Source organism: Petaurus breviceps, unplaced genomic scaffold (genome assembly GCF_028583685.1).
Source record: "Petaurus breviceps papuanus isolate PSGF00001 unplaced genomic scaffold, PetGlider_PUasm1.0 38, whole genome shotgun sequence".
In the NCBI taxonomy this organism is placed as follows: domain Eukaryota; kingdom Metazoa; phylum Chordata; class Mammalia; order Diprotodontia; family Petauridae; genus Petaurus; species Petaurus breviceps.
Genome location: NW_027186304.1, coordinates 59469599 through 59491955, shown reverse-complemented (window position 1 = coordinate 59491955; position 22357 = coordinate 59469599). Strand labels below are relative to the sequence as shown.

Here is a 22357-nt window from a genome sequence, read left to right as displayed (position 1 = left end):
GTCTAGCTTTTTTTACTTCTCACTTATTGCATCTTTCTTCTTCCTCCAAGTGTTGATGATCCTCACATTTCATTGGCCCTCTTTTTATTTTTCTCTATATTTGCCTTTTCTAGAAGAGAGTCTCCATATGTATGGGTGGATGGATGGGATCTATCTTCTATGACTTCTATTGTCATACCTTTAAGGTATTCATAGTTAGTCTGTCTTGGACTCCAGATCAGCATTTCCAACTATCTTCTGTATATTTCTGCTGATATGTATTATCTCAAACATGTCTAAAATAAAATCGCACTAGAATGTAAGCTCCTTGAGCTCAAGGACAGATTTTATTTTTGTCTTTGTGTTGCCAGTGCCTAGCGCTAGGTCTTATATATTGTAGGTACTTAATAAATGTTTGATTAATTGAGTGGAAATGAATTCAAGGTCCAACTTAAATGTCTCCTCTAATGCCATCAATAACATCATCAACCTATTTAGTATTTATTATTTAGATTATATTATTTATTATATATTATATTAATATATTGTGTTAATTATATATTAAATTATTTATAATATCATTTAGCATATATTATTTAGCTTAAAGATTTGCAGAGTACTTTATGTTTTTTTTTAATTTCATTTGATCTTCTCTACAGCCCTGTCAGGTAGATGTTATTATCATCTCCAATTCACACAGGAGGAAAGTGAGATAAACAGAAGTAACATGACTTCTCCAGGGTGCTACAGTTAATAAGTATCTGAGGCAGGATTTAGACTCAGGCTTTTCTGACTTCAAATCCAGTTCACGATCTTCTGTGTCATCAAACCTTTCTTGACTTCTTTTCTAACTTCCTTCTCTCCCAAACCAGAAATAATTTTTCTACACTCTGGAGTAAAATAGAAATTTATATATTTTCTTCTCATTTTTGCTGTAGAATGTACCTGAAATTATGATTATTTGGAAATTGTTATTTGTATTAATGAGCATGTCTTATCTTTCTTATCAGATTATATATTCCATAAGAACGATATCATGTGAGATACTTCTTTTTTTTTTTTGAGGGAGGAAGGCAGGGCAATTGGGGGTAAGTGACTTGCCCAAGGTCCCACAGCTAGTAAGTGTTAAGTATCTGAGGTCATATTTGAACTCAGGTCCTCCTGACTCCAGGGCTGGTGCTCTATTCACTGTGCCACCTAGACACCCCAAGATACTTCTTTATGTTACTATAAATATTTAGCATAAAGACAAAACAAAGCTTTATGTAAAGTCTCTGAGAGGGAAAGTCATCACTGGCAGTTTGTTGGTGGAGATGATATTTTTGGTAAGTTTCCCAGTTTGGGTAGGAATTCACCAGATGGAAAGCAAAAGAGGACATTTGTGGCATAATTTACAGTAAGACTAAAGATACACAGGTGGGACAATGCAGAACAGGTCTGGTGAAGAGAAAGGTATCCTGGAGCATGGTGTACATGGAGGGGAGTAATGTGAGATAAGGGGGAAAAGGCAGAGCAACTCCAGATGGAGGATGATCCTTGATACCAGGCCAAGGAACTTCCGCTTTACTAATTTGGCAATAGGGATACCTGAAAGATTTTTGAGCAGAAGCATTACATGACCAGATCTATGCATAGTAAAGATTATTCTGTTGGAAGAAAGAGAGTAGAAGTGGAGAGACTAGTCAAGAAGCTGTTGTAACAGGCTAAGGGATGCAAGTCTGTATTAAGGTGGTGGCAGAGGGAATAGAGAGGAGGGAATGAATGTGTGAAACGTTTCAGGAGAATTTACAAGACATGGTACTTCATAATATGAGGGATCAAGGAGAGCAAAGAGTCAAAAATAGCTATAGGATTCAATATGGAAAATTGTATCAATAGTGATGCCACAAATTGGAATAGGGAAATCAGAGAGAGGAACTGGTTGAGATGAAAAACTCAGTTTTGGACATGTGGAGTTTAAAGGTCATTTCAGTGGAATTTCCCTTTAGGCAGATGGAGAGCTGAGTCTGGAGCTCAGAAGAGAGGCAAGGCAATAAGCATTTAATAAGCACTTACTTTGTGCCAGGCACTGTGCTGAATGCTGAAGACACAAAAAGAGGCTAGAGAGAGACTCTGTCCTCAAGGAAATTACAATCCAAAGAAGAAGACAACACACAAAAAGGAAGGTGAAAGGGAAGAGGAAGGGGGCTGTTGGTGTTAAAGTCTAGAGAATCAGAAGCAGAGAAGAGAAGGGAAACAAGGGATGGCTGGGGCATTTCACCAAAATGCAGACCTCTGGAGGAAATTGCCAATGTGAGAAGAGGGCCAGCATGATGCAAAGGTCTGGCCATCCTTCATTCCCTTTCTGGTTCTGCTTCTGACTCTCCAGACTTTCCCAGCACTCCTCAGCTACCTTCTCATCCTGGAGAGCCAGAAGCAGAGCCAGAAAGGGAAAGAAGGAAGGATAGTTTAGAGATATAAGTTTAAGAGTCATTGCCATGTTGTTGAAACTCATGTGAGAATGAATGAAATTAATGAAAGTAAAAATCTAGAGAAAAGAGAAGGTCAAAAGTTGATTCTCAGGGAACATCTCCCTAATTAATGCAATAATTAATGGTATGGCCAGGACTAGACCCTAGTTTTTGTATTTTTTTGTTTTTTTTTTCCTTTATAGTATGTTTTGACATTTTCTGTCAGTTGCAAGAAAAACAGTGATTAGCCTCTGTTGTGATTTTCATTTAATTTTTATCTCATCTCATTTTTCCAGATGAATTAACTAAGGAAATTAATTCAACTAATCAATTCAATTAAAAAAAACCCTTTCCATTAATCTTAATACCAGCATCACTAATATCTGAAATATAGACTGTCTTGTATCTTCTTTATATTTTATTCTCCCATTTAAAAAATCCCTACTTTAAAAAGAAAAAAAGGTTAAGGACAGTGTGAAGAGGAAAATTAGGCACAATACTGGGAAAACAGAGTATTAATATTAAGTATTAATAGTCTTGTAGTAGTATTTCCTAAGGGATTGTTTCTAAATAGATTGTAAGAGTATGGAACCAGAAAGAGAAGGATTTATCTTACCTTTGTGTGAATTTTGTCAAGGAAAATAATGAAAAATATCTAACTTTAGTTTTGTTGAAACTGAAACAACCACTCTTCAGCCTCCAGACTTAAACAACATCTCCACAAAATCTGCTCTCATTAACTTAAAGAATACATAGGACTAGTATTAAAAGCTTTGGAAAATAAATAAGCTAGACCATTAACATGTCAGTCATCTTATATTCCAGAAGAGGCAAGTATTGGTTTGATTAAAAACAATCGATCTTTTGTTTTATATTACCTTAATTTCTTAATGTATACCTTTTCCTACACTGATTTGGGAGGCTATCCTTTATAATAAAAAAGAAAAAAGACAGTTTTTTAAACTTAAAAAAGCAGTTCAGCAAAACCAGTTAACATATTAACAGAATCTGAGAATATATTTAATATTCCACATGCATATATCATCCTCCTTCCCAGCCTAATAAAAAGAAGAATGTGTATTTTCTCATCTATTCTCCTAGGGCCACACTTGTTTATTATAATTGCACAGCATTCGGTTTCATTTTGTTGTTGTTTACCTTTATGTTGTAGTCACTATGTATACTGTTTTCTTGCTTCTGCTTGCTTCACTCTTAATCAGTTCATATAAATCTTCCCATCCTTCTTCATGTTCTTCATATTGATTGTTTCCATTACATTCATGGACCATGGTTTATTGAGCAATTCCCCAATTAATGGGCATCTGTTTCATTTATAGTTTTTTTTTGTTACCACAAAAAGTGATGCTATAAATATTGTGGTATATGTTCAACCAGTCAGTCAGCAAGCATTTATTAAGTGTTTATTTTGTGAGAGGCACCACATTTACTTTGTGGATGAATCAAGAAAAGGTTTTTTGAGGACTGGGAAGACGTGGATATGTTTGTAGGCAACAGTCAATGTTTATAGGAAAACAGTCAATACATAAGGAAAGAATGAGGATAAGTGAAAGAGTGGGGATGCTAGAGGGGGCAAAATTCTGCAAAGACAGGCTAGAATGGGATCACTTGTGCGTGTAAAGGGATTTGACTTCTTAAGTCAAAGTAAGTTCTGAGGTTATAAAGAAGGCACAAACTGCAAGCCCTGAAGGGCGCACATTCTAATTCTGTGTGTGTGTACATGCACACATGTGTGTATGTGTGTGCACGTGCATGTGTGTGTATGTGTGATGTGGGGAACAACATGCAAATAACTATGTACTTATAAGATATATACAGGGTAAATAGGTGATCTCAGAGTTCACTTTTGGACATATAGAGTTAAAGATGTCTGTGAGATATCCAGTTTGAGATGTTAGGTAAAGAGAGAGCTTAGGACTAGATAAATCTAAGAAAACTCAGCATATAGGTAATAGTTGAATCCATGGTAGCTGATGAGAACATCAAGTGAAATAGCATAGAAGTAGAAGAGAAGAAAGCCCAACCCTGAGAGCTCTGGCAACACCTATGGTTAACGGGCATGACTCCCCTGAAGTTCCAATAAAGGAGACTGAAAGAGAGTGGTCAGTCAGGCAGAAAGAGAACTAGGAGAGAACACTGTCATGAAAACCCAGGGAAAAGAGAGTATCCAGGATAAGATTTTTATGGGCAATATCAAAGGATGAGGAGTGAGAGAAGACCATTAGATGTGGCAATTAAGAGATCACTAATAACTTTGGAGAAAGCAGTTTCGATTGAATGATGAGGTCAGAAGCCAGACTGCAGAAAGTTGAGAGTTAAGAATAGTAAGAAGAAAGGAAGTGGAGGAACCCTTGTGCATGGCTTTCCCAAGGAGTTTAGCCACAAAAGGGAGGAGAGGCACGGGATGATAGTTGATATGGGGGATGAATCAAGGGAAGGTTTTTGAGGACTGGGAGGACGTGGATATGTTTGTAGGCAGCAGGAAAACAGTCAATAGACAAGGAAAGAATGAGGATAAGTGAAAGAGAGGGGATGATAGAGGGGCCAACATTCTGACTTCTTAAGCAAAGGGGCTATCTTTTTATATGAGAGGGGTGAAGGAGGAGAAAATAGAAGGAAACCTCTTCTCACCATACCATTTTGGATGAGAGGGAACTCTTGGCAAATGCTCTCTTTTTTTTTTTTTCAATGAAATGTGACGTAAGGTTTTCAGCTTGGAAGGTGGGGTGAGTAGAAGCCATGGGTGATTTGAGGAAGGATGAAAAGGTTTAGGACAGGCACTGTGGTGAGTGTTATAAGCCAATTAGGGAAGTGTAAAAGGGATTGCCTTGCCTTCCTGGGGGCCAAGTTGAGATTGTGTACCATAAATTTATATAATTATTAATATAGTTTCATAATTTTCCCCAACTTCATTCAGTAGGCCATGTGTAGGAATGAAGGGAGGGGTTTGTGGGAGCAAACTAATGAAGCTTTTTTTGTTTGTTTGTTTAAAGCAATTGGGGTTAAGTAACTTGCTCAAGGTTACACGGCCAGTTATTTTTTGTGTGGGTGCCAAGTATCCGAGGCCAGAACTGATCCTAGGTCTCCCGATGCCAGGGCTGTCGCTGTTACTCACTGTGCCACCTGGCTGACCCCTAATGAAGTTTTTTAAGAAAATATCTTGGATAGGGATAAAATGTCAAGGAATTAGAGAGAGGAGGACAGTGTAGAATTGATTTGGTTTATCAAGGTGTAAATATGCAGAAGGGAGGAGAATTTAATGAGTTCAGGGGTGCAAGGCATTAGGCTAAATTCTAGGACCATAAACATGAAAAACACATAGTCCCCACCCTCAAGGTATTTATGGTCTGATGGAGGCAATAAGACTTACATATGAATATTATGATCAAAGTTTGAATATTCAGTAACCTTTCTCCCTCCAACGTTCATTCAACCATATTTATCAACTAGTTGTAATTTTGGTGGCCTTTGTTTACCTACTTGCAAAACATACTTTTTTCCTCCTCAGTTCCGTGACTTGTTCACATTCTCTCTCCTCCCCAAATGCTGTTCTTTTAGGAAGAGATTTTGATGTAAACACCCTAATCTAATAGTTCCTGGATTTACTTATTTGTTACCAACTCCTCAGTCTACTCAGCCAAATATAAAAAGTCATACTCTTGATCTCATCATCACCCACAAATGTATCATTTCCATGTGCATTAATTCTGAAACTCCTTTATTTGGTCAGAATTTGTTGTCATTCAATCTTTTCCTCTGCCTTGCAAACACAAAACCTGATCTTCATCATCATAACTTTCAGTCTCTTTACCCTTCATTTCTTTCCCAGGCCATCACCCCTGCACTGGTTAAATTCTTCTCCCTTCCACACAATGACCCCTTGGTGAACCAATTCAACTCTATACTGACCTCTCCTCTCTAATTCCTTGAGATTTAACCCTCTCAATGATCTTTCTTTTCCCTTATCTCTTCTCTCCCTTTGTCATTATTTCATCAAGTATTTTGATGAATAAAGATTTATTAGGTACTCTTTATTTTCCATTCATCATGCCTTCCCAGCCAACCTTTCTTTTCTCTTTCCACTATCCGCCTGATTTTTCTCCTCCAGTTTTCCTTCACCAGCTCTCCCTCCCCCCTCACCTTATTCATCTCGTTATGAAGCACCTAACATTGTTCACAGTAGGTGCTTAAATTCTATCAAATTGAAGTGTTTGTTGGTTAGAGAGATTTACGTTATGTCTACATGATTCTATCAGACCCAACAAAAAAGTTTTATTTTTGTCAATAAAGGCAGATTGCTCCAGTAAAGCAATCTGATTTGATTGTCAAGATGAACTAGATAATAGGAATGGGCATTTTGAAGTCTGGGTATTTCTGTCAACAACCAAATTGGATCAACCTTGTGACAAATTCTGTTGATCTCTTAGTAACTGAACTGCATATGGCTAGCAGTTGACTTAATGCAGGCTGAGGTAAAGTCTGGAATTCCAAAGCAAAGTTCAGTCCAAGGAATGATGGGGCACCACAAGGTAGGAGTCAGCAGAGACAAAATAAAACGAGTCTTCTCTATTGGAAGGAAATATTCACAATACAAAGGGCAGCAGGGCATGATGGAAACAGATTAGGTCTGCTGGAGACCTGGTGGAAGGTACTCCAAAACCAATAGAGAGGCAGTAGGGAATCTGACCCTACAGTGCAGATCAAGGTTTGGGAACTGGTGCTTATTCATGCTAATTAAATGCCTGGGGATCTGGGAACTCTCTAAGTGGGCAAAGAGGCATCCAGCTGTTGCTGCTGGCCTTCCTTTGGTGAGGTGAAGCAAGGGATCTCACACTCCCCAGTGGCTTTTTAGATAAGTGGAGAGGGGAGGCTACTGAGATCCTTCTGCCTAGTCCCTTTCTCAAATTATGGAACATCCTTGACTGGTGTGAGCTGTTTTTCATTTGGGAAGTTGGCTTATGTGGTTTCATCTAATGTTGTTCATTTCATCTTCGAGAAAGTTATTCAACTTTACTTTCTTAAAAATGGCAGTAGTTCATGAGCGACAAGATAAAAATCATAGGAAAAATGCCGTAATATTTCTAAAAGAACATGTTTGATTGTGGAACTAAAGTGTATCATACAACATTTGACAGAAGTCAATAAAACCTTGGGCAGAAATCAAAATGTATACTGGCAGAAGTACTTTTATAGTTAGTCTCTGGCCTATTGAACACACGAAAGGAATAATTCCACTTTTTAGTTCTCCAGTGTTACTTCAGTTTTAAAATTCAGCTAACCTTAAGTGAACCAAAATTCCAGAGTACACCCTCCTAACAATTGTACTTTTCCCTGTGATGCTGCAAGCACACTTTATGCTAAGATATTTTTTTCATTTGCTTTTGCCTAAGGGAAAATAAATTATATGTTTTGGATCAGAAGATATTTAGTATTTGGTGGGGGCAGTGCAGGGGCACTAAGGAATGCATTTGTGTTAAGAAAAGATGGGCTTTATTGTATACTTGGCAGCATACAACTACAATTCAGTGGTGTTTTTGGTCTGGTGAAAATTAGCCTTTGGAAGATGCATATCCTATAATTAAAATGTGCAAGGCATAGAAAACTCAGAGGCATTTAATAGCTTTTTGTACCTCTGTATTAAAAAAAAATCAGTCCTACATAAGTAAGAGAGTATTAATCAATTGTTGATTACATATTTACTGAGTGGCTCTAGCATAGTGAATAAAAAGCAGCTGAGGCTGACCTGATGTTGTGGCCATTTAGTTCAGTCTCAATAGTGGAATGAACAGAAGCACTTCCAAGCCATTTAACATTTAATAAAAGGAAGTTTAATTAGCCACAATATAACAAGGATATGTAGCAAGGATGCAGTAGTACTTAGTTTATATAGACATGTCCTTTCTGTCCCCAGTCCTCATCTCCAGATGGAAACTTAATTGATCAGTAGGACCCAGAGGTCCTATTCAGATGAGACCTTTTGTGGCCCTATGTGTCAACACAGATCGAGATCACCAAAAAGCCGCTGTCAAGGGAGGCACAGCTTGAACTTTTCCCCATCCCCATACCGTTCAGGTCCTGGCTTTATGGCCTTTTTTTCCTCAGGTGATGGTGAAGGTGAGGTGATTCTCATCTATCTATCTATATATCTCTATCATATATCTATATATCATATCTATATCTATCTGTATCTATATATCCTATTACGAGGGCTGACTCAAGCCAGGAAGATCTGGGGTCAAGTCCCACATATGACATACTGGGTATGCAACCCATGGCAAATCTCTTAATCTTTCTGTACTCTGGGCAATAAGACTATAAATTTCAGAGAAAGTGGAAATCAGAACTGGTAGAGGGAGTTTCCTCATATGAGAGTTTCCTACAACAGTTCCAGGACTAGAGGAGCTACGAAGAGGGTAGGGTGATACAGGCTCTGTCCCAAAGCTCTGAATCAAGGTAGGCATTGAATTAGGAGCATATTGATGGCATTTGCAGTCCTTCAGCATTATTGAGACAACAGCTAAGCTTTGTGCCCAGTAAGAGCAGTGCAGAATGGGCACATGCTTCACCCAAGCCATAGATCATATCATCTCTGGGTTATGATTTAAGAACAATTAGTTAAAATTAGAAGTTACTAGCTGGTGGGCTGGGGATGCTCCCTATCCCTAAGTACCAGTGACTTTATGCCAAGACTTCTAAAGTCCTTATCTCTGCCTACTCCTAGGCTCTCCTGAGGACATTCTTTGTGCTGTTTGTGTGGCACACAGTTTGTAGATCTGCTTCCAGTTGTAAACATGACTACTTTTGATTCTGATGCTTAAGCTTGTGCTAGGTAAACACCATTGAGTTCCAGAAAGACAAGACATTACCCCTCCCCTCAAAGGAACTATAATCTATTTGGGAAAATAAGACACATGAAGCAACAGAGAGGATGAGGCAGATTAAATGCTAATACTAACAATAGCAACAACAACCGTAATAATGGCTAACATATACATAGTTTGTTATATATAAAATTTGTATAATGTTTGTAAAGTGCCTTACATGTTACCTGATTTGGTCCTCACGACAACCTATGTGGTTAGTGCTGTTATCAACCCAGTTTTACAGATCAGAAAATAGCCTAAGATGGGGTGAGTGACTTGACCATAAATGCTTGTTGACTTTATCAGGGTCACCTAGATAGTATCAGAAAATTTAAGGACAGGATTATATAATACATACAGAATATGGGCTCATGTGCTTTCATAGTTTGGAGAAAGCTTGAGGTTGGGAATACATGGGGAAGGCTTTCTGAAAGAAGGACCCATTCAGGTGTAATGGTCCTCAGCTTTGGAGAGGTAGAAAGTACAAAGAAGGGCCATTGACCTGAGTCAAGTTAGGAAGGCAGGCAAGAACTTGCAGTAATGATGGCACCATGACGAATTCTTCCTATGTGAAGGGTGATAGTGGTTAGTGTGTGGTCCGGAAGGGCTTTGCAAAGTTCTGCCTGGAAGGAGGGCTGGGACTAGGAAACCTCTGGAGGGTCTTAACAACTCTCAGATTTTTTTGTCCTTATAAGTTTGAATGGCCTATCATTGTTCTACTGGTATTTTCCCCCTTCTGTCTTCATGATCTATTTTTGAAAAAGGGAAAATTTATTCTAATCACTATCTGCATTAAATAACTTATGAGTGGTACACATGTTTGGCATCAGTCCCAGAATTAGGGGAAGGGCAGAAGGGAATGAGAGGAAAACATTTGCAGCTAAGATTCCATTCCTTGAATGCCATCCAGCAAGAAGGAAGAACTTGTAGAAGGTACACAATGTGCAAATTGGCTTGGAAAATGTCACCATTTGGGTATTTTATCTTTTTTCCTTTAATTATTTCATTTGTAAAAAATTTGCTTTTTAAATATTGTGATAGTTTGTTATGTCCTTGAATAAAATCTCCTTATGGTTATTGTGCTTTAGTTGCACATGATGCAGATAAATCGTGTTGTTAGTGAAGGTGTGATGCTCCTTGTGTTTCTCTTTTCTGGCTTTTCTGGCTTTCGGTATTAGAAAAATGAAGAACATGTGGTATGAAGCTATTTAAATTTGAGCTTCCTGAGCTGTAAAGTTCCTCTTCCTTGGGAAACTTCTGACTTTTTTCAGAGCAAGTGAAAAATAATTTCCCCAAATGAATTAAAAAATATATTTTTTTCTTTGTCTAACTTTTTAGGTCTTGGGAGGGGGGAGGACAAGAATGTTCTTCTTCATTTAATATTTCATAGGTATCCATATGTGTAGAAGATATTTGGTATTGAAAGATTTTTAAAAATTTGATATTTAAACTGAAGCAACAAAAAATAGAACTTTATATATGAAAGGGATCATAGAGATCATCTGATCCAAACTTTTCATTTCATAGGTAAGGAAATGGAGGCCTAGAAGGAGAAATGTTTCTAAGGTCATACAATTGTAAATGGCAGAGCCTGGGACTCAAAACCAAGGTTCTTGATTCTAACTAAATTCAGTGTTCTTTCCATTACATCTCCCTGCTTCTTTGGGAGATTAAATCATGGGAGGAGATTTTCTCGTGAACAATTTTTAAATATATTTGTATAGCTGGGGGTTGATTTGAAGCAGTTCCCTTGGACTGAAGGGAGGTGCTTGTGCTTTGGACTCTTGCTGAAGGGAATGTGTGATCAGAGGCTCCTGATAGTTCATTTAATCTCTGTGATTGGAAAGAGGTCAGGGAAAGACAAAAGATGATCAGTGACTAAGCTACGAAGAGTCTTCTACTTTCTATCATATGACCACAGCATTGACCAGGAGTTTCTAGTTCAGCATATTTTCCATTTTATAGATGAGGCAGTCAGATGGCACAGTGAATAGAGTGCTAGCTCTGGAGTCAGGAAGAAGACTCATCTTCCAGAGTTCAAATCTGGCCTCAGATACTTACTAGCTGTTTGACCCTGGGGAAGTCACTTAAACCCATTTGCCTCAGTTTCCTCATCTGTAAAATGAGCCAAAGAAGGAAATGGCAAACCATTCCAGTATCTTTGCCAAGAAAATGCCAAATGAGTTCATGGAGTGCTGGATGTGGACTGAACAACAACAGTGAACTAAATGACCTTTAAATTCTTTTCTAGCTCAAAATCTGTGATCCTATCATCCCAATAACTACTTTCTTTGCCTCTATGCCTGGTAGAACCTGTAAGGCATGGTTCCACTGAACTGCAATTTCTTCTTCCCCTGGCTTTGTTTGTGGTAAGAATATTAAGATCAGAAACCATTCAATTCTTCAAGGTATATATCCATTCATTATGTATTATATAAGAACATCAAATTCAGAATACCAGCAGCTAAACTAATGTTTTTAGATGATCTAAAAATTGTATTATTCTTGCTATCTCCAGATTCTTTTTCTAGCATTATGGCACTGTGGCTGGAGAAATACCAAATCCTATTCTGAGTTAGTTTTATATAGAGATATAAAAATAACCGGAGAAGTTGGATGACTAGAGGTGCTAGTAGAAAGAGAATTAAAGAAACTCAACTTAATTTTACGGATAAAAAAAGTCTTGTGTGAATGGCATTGTGATAGACCCTTTGAGGGATAGATAAATGTTTCAGACGATGTCCCTGCCCCCCAAATGCTTACTCTCTGGCAGGGGAAATGGATAAGTATACTAATAACTCTGGTACTTGGTTTAAATAAAGGTACATAAAGAGCTTGAGAAAAAGAACCTGGCCTACAAAATGATTGAGAGTTTAGGTTCTCAACTGAGATTAGAGGATATCAAAGTAGGAATAATCTGGGGTTATGTAAATATAAATACCGTGGAGGGTAATGTCTCCAATAAAATAAATCATAAACAGGACTTGAATGACCACTCAACCTTTATTCCCTTGGAGGCCCACAAATATGTTCCTTAAGCCAGTGATATTAGGAGCCAACAAGTGAGTCCTTACTGGCTTTAGTCCTGGTCACCACAAAATAATATTGCAAAAAAAAAAAAAAAAGCAAAATGCATCTGCATCCTATAAAAATAGTTGGTGGGTGACCATTCTTTGTTTTTCTTCCCTTTTGTGTCCAACTTTAATTTCTGTGTCTCTATGATTTTTTTTAAAACAAATTCCATTTCTACTATGTGATACATTACATTTGACTGGAAAATCCAGAGATTTTATAAAAATTCTCCAAGGGATGGCTCACCTGCATATGTCAATGGAAGACAACAAATTGATGGCCATGTTCCTCTTAATGTTTACGCTGTTAATCTTTACAGTTGATGAGGAATGATGAAGACTCATGAGGGAAAACAGATGCTATGTGTTTGACATACTGAAAGTCCTTTTCTCAAGGCCTTATCAAAAAGAACTAAAATAAGAATTGTCTTTGGCACAAACAAAATATACTTTTCAAAATTCAGTTCACCAGGGAAGGAATTTTGAAGCTGTAATTTAATAAATATTTCTCTCTAGGAAAATATGAGTACTTGTTTCCTTGTTGTAATATATCACATCTAATTTTCTAACTCCAAGATTTTGTGTCTAAGATTCTTTAAAATCTTTTGGGGGTTGACTCTTATCTCTACAATGGGAAAGTATTTCTATGGAACATGACTATCAGCATAGCTTGACTGATGTCTCAATACTTAATGCACTAAAGTGATTTGATTGGATTAAAATAAATTTAATCTTCGTCAAAAGTACATAAATATTTTTGTAATGGAAAAGATACTTCTTGGCTATTTTGAGGAAATATCTCTCATGGTTGTTGTATTCTTGGAGTTGACATCTCTGGCAGTCACTTTTCACCTTATGTCCAAGATGAATAAAGAATTAAAGGAAAACATGTCAGGTTCATGGCTCCTAGTACCATAAAGTCGAAATAACTTCCTATACTATAGTATAGGAAGGTTAGAAGGTAATCTCTAATGAAAATAGAGTATAGAACATTCAATATTTGTTCATATGTAACATTAAACTTCTATTGGGTTAAGTCATATGGAGACTTTTCCAAATAGGAGTAGAGAAACTAATGAAATGTAACTTCTAACCAATATTTTGTGAATCCTTTTCAAAATCATTGTTGAAGGGGAGATTATTAATACTGGGAACTGCTTTGGAAAGATATACTTGGATTTAGAAGGACTTTAGTTTAGCCTGACACCAAATGGAAATTTTTAAAAAGAGAGAGATGAGCTTCTGTAACCTTTTTGCCTTCTGGAAAGGTTTATATTCCTTAACTGAAGTGTAGATACCCTTAGTTATAATTGAATTTTAAGTTTATAGATTGGTAAAGTCAGCTTTCTCTGTTTATTATGTAGCCTGAGGACCCACACTTAATGGATTTGAGGAAAGAAGGAGGAATTAATCATATTAGTACATACTAATAGATGGAAAAATTTAAAACAGGAAATATATTTGGTTAAGAAATATATCATTACCATAACTATATTATGTACATTTAAGAGTAGTCAAATGAGGCTAATTTTCTCATTTAAGAAAACAAGGGAACTATTCCCTTTGATACTTGCTGAGAGTAAATACTGAATGTTATGCATATGTACCACTGAGGGTCAAACGAAAATGAATTCAGACATTAATAAAACAAAGCAACACAAGGACTGAAACTGAAGATTACTAATAAGTGAAATAATCTGATTGATTTTGTATCTTTTAAAAATGATCCTAAATACAGTTATTTGATTTTATCCTATAATTGCCTAAGTCATGATCCTTTGTCTTTGAACTTAATTCAGAAATTTAGTTGACCTGTAATGAGTTAAGTTTAGAAATCCAGTTCTGCTAATCACTGTTCTATTCTTGTGTAAAGGAAATCTGTTACCCTTGAAGGATGCAGGTGGACACCAGGGAGTCTGGCCTGGTATCTTTAAACCCTCAATTTATCCTTCAAGGATGTCTGGTTAATTATTCAAAGAGGTCTGGTGGTTTGCTATCTCTGTCCTTGCAGATAGATGCAGCTGGACTCAAACAATGAACATTTCTTCATCACAGAAGAGAAGGAAGGCATTGCTGCTAGTCCTCATTCCCAATTTTCATTCACTAATATTTTATTCCATCTATGATACTAGTCTTTGTATTTTCTGTGCTCGCCAAAACTATGAATGAGATATTTCCCTGGTTTGGGGTATTTGCTTTCCTGGGGAAGCTGAGATCCTTTTTATTGTTAAATTTTTACTTACCAGCTCAGCGAGTAAGAGTACCAGCTCCAGTGTTGGGACGACCTGGAGATCTAATCCCGGGCTCAGACACTCAGCACCACACCCAGAAATAACTGGCCGTGTAACCTTGAGCAAATTACTTAACCCCGATTGCTTAAAAAAAAAAAATTAAAAAAAATTTTTACTTACCTATTCAATTGATCATGCTTGGGACTTTGTGCCTCAGTCTGTCTTAATTTTTTTTAACCATTACATAAGTAAACAAATGTAGGTAGACTAAATTGGTACCTGCTAGAAATCTTAACAACACTGACTGTTTTCTTTTAAGGTCCTTCAGAACAGAGTCTGTGTACATCTTTATAGGATCATAGATCTACGGGTGGGCAGGATTTTGAAGGTCAGTCTTGTCAAATCCCCTCATTTTACACCTTATTTATTCATTTAGCACCTAAACTGTGCTTTAAATGAAGATAGAGAGTCTTTTAAATAGAGACAACAAAGGCCTGTGTTTAGGGTACAGGGATGTACTTGTGTAAAGATGCAGAGGTGGGAGATGGAGTCATTCAAACAGTGAACAAATGACCCTGTACTTACTTGGGGTTACAGAAAAGGCTAAGTGCCCCTGCACTCAGATTTCATATTCTATTGAGTAAATGGAATAAAAAACCACTAAAATGTTGTACACACAGAGTATACATCTAGCATAAATGGAAGGAAATATCAAAGAGAAAGCCCAAGTGGAGGTGGGGGAAGGAAAGAAAAGTCCTTTTGTAGATAATGAGATTTACTCGGAGTCTTGAAGAAAACCAGGGAAGCAGAAGATAAAGGTGAGAAGAGAGGGCATTATCGGTGTGGGTTACCGTCAGTGCAAAGTCTCATGGTAGGAACTGGAAGGTTATGTTGGAGGAATTATAAGTATGCCAGTATATCTGAGTCATAGAGGACGTAGAGGGTAGTAAAGTATAAAAAGAAGGGGCTAGGTTGTGAGGGGCTTTAAATGACAGCCAGGATTTTGTGTTTGATTTTTGGAGGTAATGCAGAGCTCCCAGAGCTTATTGAGAAAGGGTGTGTGTGTGTTTGACTGTGTGTGTGTGCAGGCATGCATGTACACTCATGTGTGTGACATGATAAATCCAGTCCTTTAGAAAAATCACTTTGGCCACTGAGTGAAGGATGAATGGGAGTGAAGAGAAATTTGAGGTCAACCACAGAGGTGCAGCAATAGTCAACACATGAGGGGATGAGATCTTGTACCAGGGTGGTGGTTGTGTGTAGAAAGGAGAGAATGTATACAAGGGATGTTGTGAAGGTCGAAGTGACAGGATGGCAGCAGACTGTATATGTAGGGGGAATGTTAATGAGGAGCTGGGAATGAAACCTAGTTTGAAAACCTGGTTTCCTGGGACATATGTATAGCCCTCAAAAATAGGGAAGTTCAGAAGAGGGGAGAATTTGGGAAGAAGGACTGTAAGTTCTGTTTTGAACGTATTGAGTTTGAAATTCCTACGTGATATGTATTTTGAGATCTCCAAAAGACAGTTGATAAGATGAGAATAGAGAGGTTATGGCTGGATATGTAGGTCTGGAAGTCAATAATATTTGAACCCATGGGAACTGATGAGATCACTAGGTGACAGGGAGAAGAGAAGAGGGTCCAGCACACCTGCAGTTCATGACCATAACCTGGATTGGTGCATCTTGTCAATGGGAAGCAGCTAGGTTTGACTGAAATGAAGAGTATTTTAAGCAGAGTAATACAGAGTACGACTAGAAAGAGAAGTGGAAACCATATTATAGCATACTTAAAATGCCTGACTGAGGATTTAATGCCTCATCCAAGGAATTTGTATATGATAGCCCTGCTCTGGCCTGGGATACTAACGTCTGAAGTATTATGTGAGTACTTGGGGCACCACAGTTTAGGAGAGCCATTGTTAAGTTAGAAAGCAAGGATAGTGAAGGACCTTTCATCAGTGCCATATAAAGATCATTTGAAGGAACTGGGGATTTTTAGGCTAGAGAAAACAAGGCTCATAAGGGAAATTATAGCTATTTGAAAGGCTGTCATGTACAAGATGGATTCCATTTGTTCTCTTTCTCCCCAAAAGAAAGAATCAAGAAAAACAAATGAAAATTGCCAACAAGAAAATTTAGACTTGATATAGATAATAATATCCTAACAAATAAGGTATCTAAAAGTGGAATAGGCAGCCCAAAGTGGAAAAGTTTGTGAAACTGGGTCAGTACAAAGATGGTATCATTAATAGAAGTGGAAAAGTTGAGAGGAAGGATTGGATTTTGGGAATTAATTTGGGTTCTGTTTTGCACATACTGAGTTTGCAATCAAAGATGATAATTTCAGCAGTAAATTCTCATATGTATAATCCTGAGTATAGTCAACTTGGGCTTCTCATCCGTACTGGCTATGTGACCCTGGGCAATTCACTTAACCTCTAAGTCCTGCCAAATACCTCTCAATATTACAGTTGTACAGGCTTTGCTGATCTGCATTTCCTCACTAGAAGTTCTCCATAACAATGAAATTATAGGTCCAGATCTCCTCCCCACAGAAACAAAAACTGTACGCATAGTTGGACACAACCATTTGGAGAGAATTAAAAAAGGCTTAATTTCCTTTATTTTGCTCCAAAAATTTTCTACCCTGTCTTCCCCTCTTTATCCTAAGGGTATTCTTCACATCCAAGTCTCCTGGAAACAGCATTTATGGGTTCCTTTAATGTGTTTTAAGCCCAGAAATATTCTCTGGTCAAAATTGTTTGTGAGGTACTAATTAAAGAGGACACTAAAAGCATGGGGAAAGATCAGCTCCCTTCATATGAATCTGTTTCTTTTTGGTGAAAAAAAGGTCACCTTTACCTAATATGGGTAGAGTATGTATGTAAGTCATCCTTCACAGCTTTTAAAACACTAGTTACATTTGGCACGCTAACCGTTTTTTTCTTTTTGTCACATTTTCAATGACTTTAGAGAATGTTTAGTAGATCTGCTTATCTAATTGATTTAAGAGAGATTGTGTAAGAGTGGCATCAATAATGTGGAAATGTTTTATATGATTGCACATGTATAATATATATTAGATTGCTTACCCCTTCAGGGAGGGAGGAAAAGGAGAGAGGGATAGAATTTGGAACTCGGAACTTTTTAAAAAATGTTAAAAATTATTTTAATATGTAATTGGGAAAAATAAAATATTCTTTTAAAAAAATATAAGCTCCATGAAGACAGAAAAAAACAGAGTGGCATAAAAAAGATCTGGGTTTTCTTGAAGTATAGTGCTGAATTCAGCTACTTTTTAGATGAGGGGCTCTGAACCTGAGGTCCATGGAAGACCCCTTAGACATTCGTGGCTAGACTTCAAGGGGTCATTGAACCTGGATGAGGAAAAAAAATACATCTTAATTTTCACTTTATTTTCACTCTAATTGAGCTTCAGTCAGTGTGTGGATATGCTAGTGTGAAAATTTCCTTTACAAATGCAGATCACAGCCTATGTGTGACTTTGTAGATGATCAAATCAGTCAATGCTTAAAGAAATTAATTCAGATTATTCATGGGAAGGTCAAATACTGAAGCTCAAGTTTCAATACTTTGACCACATAATATAAAGATGGGACTCACTGAAAAAGACTGTGATGTTGGGAAAGATTGAAGGCAAAAGAAAGAAAGAATGGTGGAGGGGCAGCTGTAAGAGGAGGCACAGCGAGTAAGAGCACCGGCTCCAGTGTTGGGATGACCTGGGGATAGAATCCCGGGCTCAGACACTTAGCACCCACCCAGAAACACCTGGCAGTGTAAACTTGAGCAAGTTACTTAAACTCAATTGCTTTAAAAAAAAAAAGAAGGGATGGTAGAGGGCGATGTGGATAGATAATATCATGGAAATAGGAGGAAGAAGAGGAGGAGGAAGAGACAACAATAGCAATCCCAGAGACTGAGGCATATAGAGTTTAAAAGACTGAGAGTTGAGGACTTGGTGTCTCAGGAGGACTTGAGTTTAATTTCTCTGTCAAAACTCTTACTATGTATCTTATCCTGGGCAGGTCACTTAACCTCTTCACAGGCTTGCTTTGAAGATAAAATTAATTAAGATAGGTAAAGTACTTTGAAAACCTTAGGGGCTATATAATAAATTAGTATTATTATTACTACTGTTACTAGCTTGCAAGTGCCAGAGAAAGCATTTGAACTCAGGCCTTCTAGAATTGAACCCTAGAATATTATTATTCCATACTGTCTTAAAATATTTCTACTACCTTACTATTCTAACTGTAATGTTATCTATTTTTTTTTAGGTACTTGTACAAGAATGAAATCCACATAATAGATGCCCAAGCATTTAAAGGGCTTATATCCTTGGAGCAGCTGTAAGTAATGTTAACTTAATGAAACACTGATTGAGTTCATTGAGAAGTCAAACAACTTAAGTGTTTTTTTCCTACAAAGTTCAATTGTGAGCCTACATATTTACATATATATGTATATATAACATGCCTTTTAAGCTTTACGTTCAAATTATGTCACATTCTGTGAATAACTCTATAAAAATTCTTATGCATGTAACAACTTTAGTATTTTCTTTTAAATAAAAAGTTGTAGGTATTGTAAGTTAAAAAGGCCCTTAAAGAGCCTCCAGTCCTTATAGGATTTAGAGCTGGTAGGAATCTTGAAAATCATGTTGGCCTACCCACTCATTTTACATATAAGGAAATAAGGCTCAGAGAGTTTATATCACTTGTCCATCATCACCATGGATACTGAATTTATGATCTAGAATTCAAACTCAAGTCCTTCGATGTCAGTCACTGCCAGTCCCACTATAGCTTGCTAGTCTCCTTCATTTTACAAAGAAGGAAAATGAGGCTCACACAGTGGTGCTGCCAGTGAGGGCTCCTAGCTAAATTCCCAGTCCAATTTTCTTTTTGCTACATAAAACTGATAATGTGAAAACTATGCCTGATGCCCTTACAAACTGGAAAATCACTATCAGAACCTCAGGATGAAATATAAATCTCACCATGAGAAAAATCAAATTAAGTGAATAAAGCCACTGAAACAAAATTGGATACTTTATTCTGGATTTTTCCATAATGCCTGAGTATTTGTGAGACAAATCCTTCTGCTGTATTCGAAAGCATTGTCCATGCTGACCAGCAGTTTTAGAGAGATGCTTCCACTGAGTAGCAAATATCCTTGTTTATGGTATTTGCATGAGAAAAGCTTTAAGACATTATTTGTTATTTATGTACAGTTCTTAATAGGACTTTAATAGCAGAAATCTGTGATTACCGGCTTGAGGGAGACCTAGTTTAATAGCACTACATAAGAAAAGACCTGGGAATTTTAGTGGACTGAAAGTTTAATATGTCAGTTCTGTGGGGCAGCAATCCAAAAAAGCTAATCTTTTTTTTTTTCATCTGTAAAATGAGGATAAAAATAGAACCTACCTTCCAAGGTTGTTATGAAACTCAAGTGAGATAATAATTGCAAAGCATGTAAGCCTCAGTGCCTGGCACATAGGAAAGCACTATATAAATGTCAGTAATATAATATTATAATTACTATCCAATCATTTATTTAATTTATGTTATTTATTAACTATGATTTAATTAAAAATGATTTTTATTTATGCCACATTAGGTTATACCAATAGCCAAGTGAAAAGTGTTATACAGTGGAAAAAACACCGGCTTTGGAGTAAAAGGACTTAAGTTCAAACCCCACTTTGGTACTCACTATATATCTGACTTTGGGCAATTCACTTATCTCCCTTGGGACCTCAGTTTCCTCATCTGTAAAATGAAATGGATGAACTTTTCCCTTCCAGTTTCTCTATCTCTGTCAAAGGCAACACCACCCTCCCTGTTCCACAGGTTCACAACCTAGTTGTGATCCTTGATTCTTCACTTTCTTGCATCCTGCCCCCCTCACATTTAATCTGTTACCAAGGCCTATTGATTTCACTTTTGTAGTATTTCTTGAATACTCTCATTCTCTTATCTGTGACTGCAGGTCCTAATCTCCTCATGCCTAGATTATTTCAGTAGCTGCTGTTGGGTCTGTCTGCTGCACCCTCTTGCTCCCATCTGTCTTCCACTCAGCCTCCTAAGTGATTCTTCTAAAGCACAGGTCTGACCTTGTCATCTTTGTCCCCCTTCCCCAATTCAATAAACTCCAGTGGCTCCCTATCCCTTCAAGGATCAAATACAAAATCCTCTGACATTCAAACCCCTACCTAACCACCCATGCATGTCATGCCATCATCTTCCTAATGTCACAGTCCTCTTTGAGAACAAAGAACAAACATACCACCCATCCTCTTTGCAGTCTTCTACCTTAAACTCCTCCACTTATTCTTTGATTCAGTTACAAAAGCTTCCCAGTTGTTCTTTGAACAAGATAGTCTGCCATTTTCACTGGCTGGAATGCCTGGAATGTTCTCTCTCTTCATCCCTGTCTCTTTGCTTTCTTATCTTTTTTCAAATCCCAGCAAAAACTTCATCTTCAACAGGAAGCGCATCCCAACTCCACTTAATTCTAGTGCCTCTCTTGATTATTGCTTAGTTGTCCCCTATCCATCTTGCTTGTACATAGTTGCTTAAGTATCGTTCCCCCTTCTCTCCGCCACATCAGATCATGAGCTCCTTGAGGTCAGGGATTATCTTCTGTATTTCTTTTTATCCCTAGCACTAAGTTTTGACTTTATATGCCCTATACCTAGATATATTATACATGGCAGGTGCTTAATTTACACTTACTCAGTGGAACTAAAAAAACATTTAGATTGTTTTTACATACATTATTCATTCTTGTCCCACATCTATATACTTTGTCTCCATTGTTTTGATTTTGGGTCACATTCTGATTAAAAAACCGCTAATGATCCACTCAAATATGAAAAACCTATTTATTTAACATAACATTTGGTGATTATACTCTACAGTTAAGAATGACTTTCCATAACAATCCAGCAAGGGAGGTGACAAGGTAATTATTTGCTATCCTTTTTTAAAGCAACTTAGGCTCAGAGAAGTTGACTGTTTTTACCAGTGCCAGGGTTAGAAAACCAGGTTTTTGTACTCCCTATCTAGTGCCTTTTTCTTTTTTTTTTTTTTAATATTTATTTATTTATTAGTTCTCAACATTCATTTCCACAAGATTTTGAGTTACAAAATTTCTCCCTGTCTCTCCTCTACCCCCACCCCCAAAATGAGAAACATACTGAATATGCTCCCCCAATTTACCCTCTCTTATATCCCCTCATGCCCCCCCTCCTTATTTTCTTGGAGGGCAAGGTGGATTTCTCTACCCCATTGCCTGTATATCTTATTTCCCAGTTGGATGTAAAAACAACTTTTTACATTTGTTTTTAAAACTTGAGTTCCAGATTCTCTCCCTTCTTCCCTCCTCACCACCCCCCTCTCTCCTGGAAGATAAGCAATTCCATATAGGTTATACATGTGTAGTTATGCAAAACATTTCCATAGTAGTTATATTGTGAAAGACTAACTATCTTTCCCTCCATCCTATCCCACCCCCCATTTATTCTGCTTTCTCCTTTGAACCTGCCCCTTTTCAAAAGTGTTTGTTTCTAACTATCCTCTTCCCCAAGCTGCCCTCCATTCTATTATCCCTCCTGTTATCCTCCCCCCTATTTTCCTGTAGAGTAAGATACCCAGTTAAGTGTGTGTGTTATTCCCTCCTGATGCCAAATCCATTGAGAGTAAGGTTGACTC

At 37.4% G+C, this 22357-nt stretch overlaps 2 protein-coding genes across 2 annotated transcripts in view; both read left to right on the top strand.

Moving 5' to 3' along the window:
- Positions 1 to 22357, top strand: part of PXDNL (peroxidasin like) — a 557041-nt gene that overhangs the window by 258525 nt on the left and 276159 nt on the right. Inside the window, exon 4 of the mRNA XM_069099924.1 lies at positions 18917 to 18988. Coding sequence (XP_068956025.1) covers positions 18917 to 18988 — 72 coding nt within the window. The remainder of the gene's footprint in view (positions 1 to 18916; positions 18989 to 22357) is intronic.
- PCMTD1 (protein-L-isoaspartate (D-aspartate) O-methyltransferase domain containing 1) overlaps positions 1 to 22357 on the top strand; it is a 548363-nt gene that overhangs the window by 326659 nt on the left and 199347 nt on the right. The window lies entirely within an intron of this gene.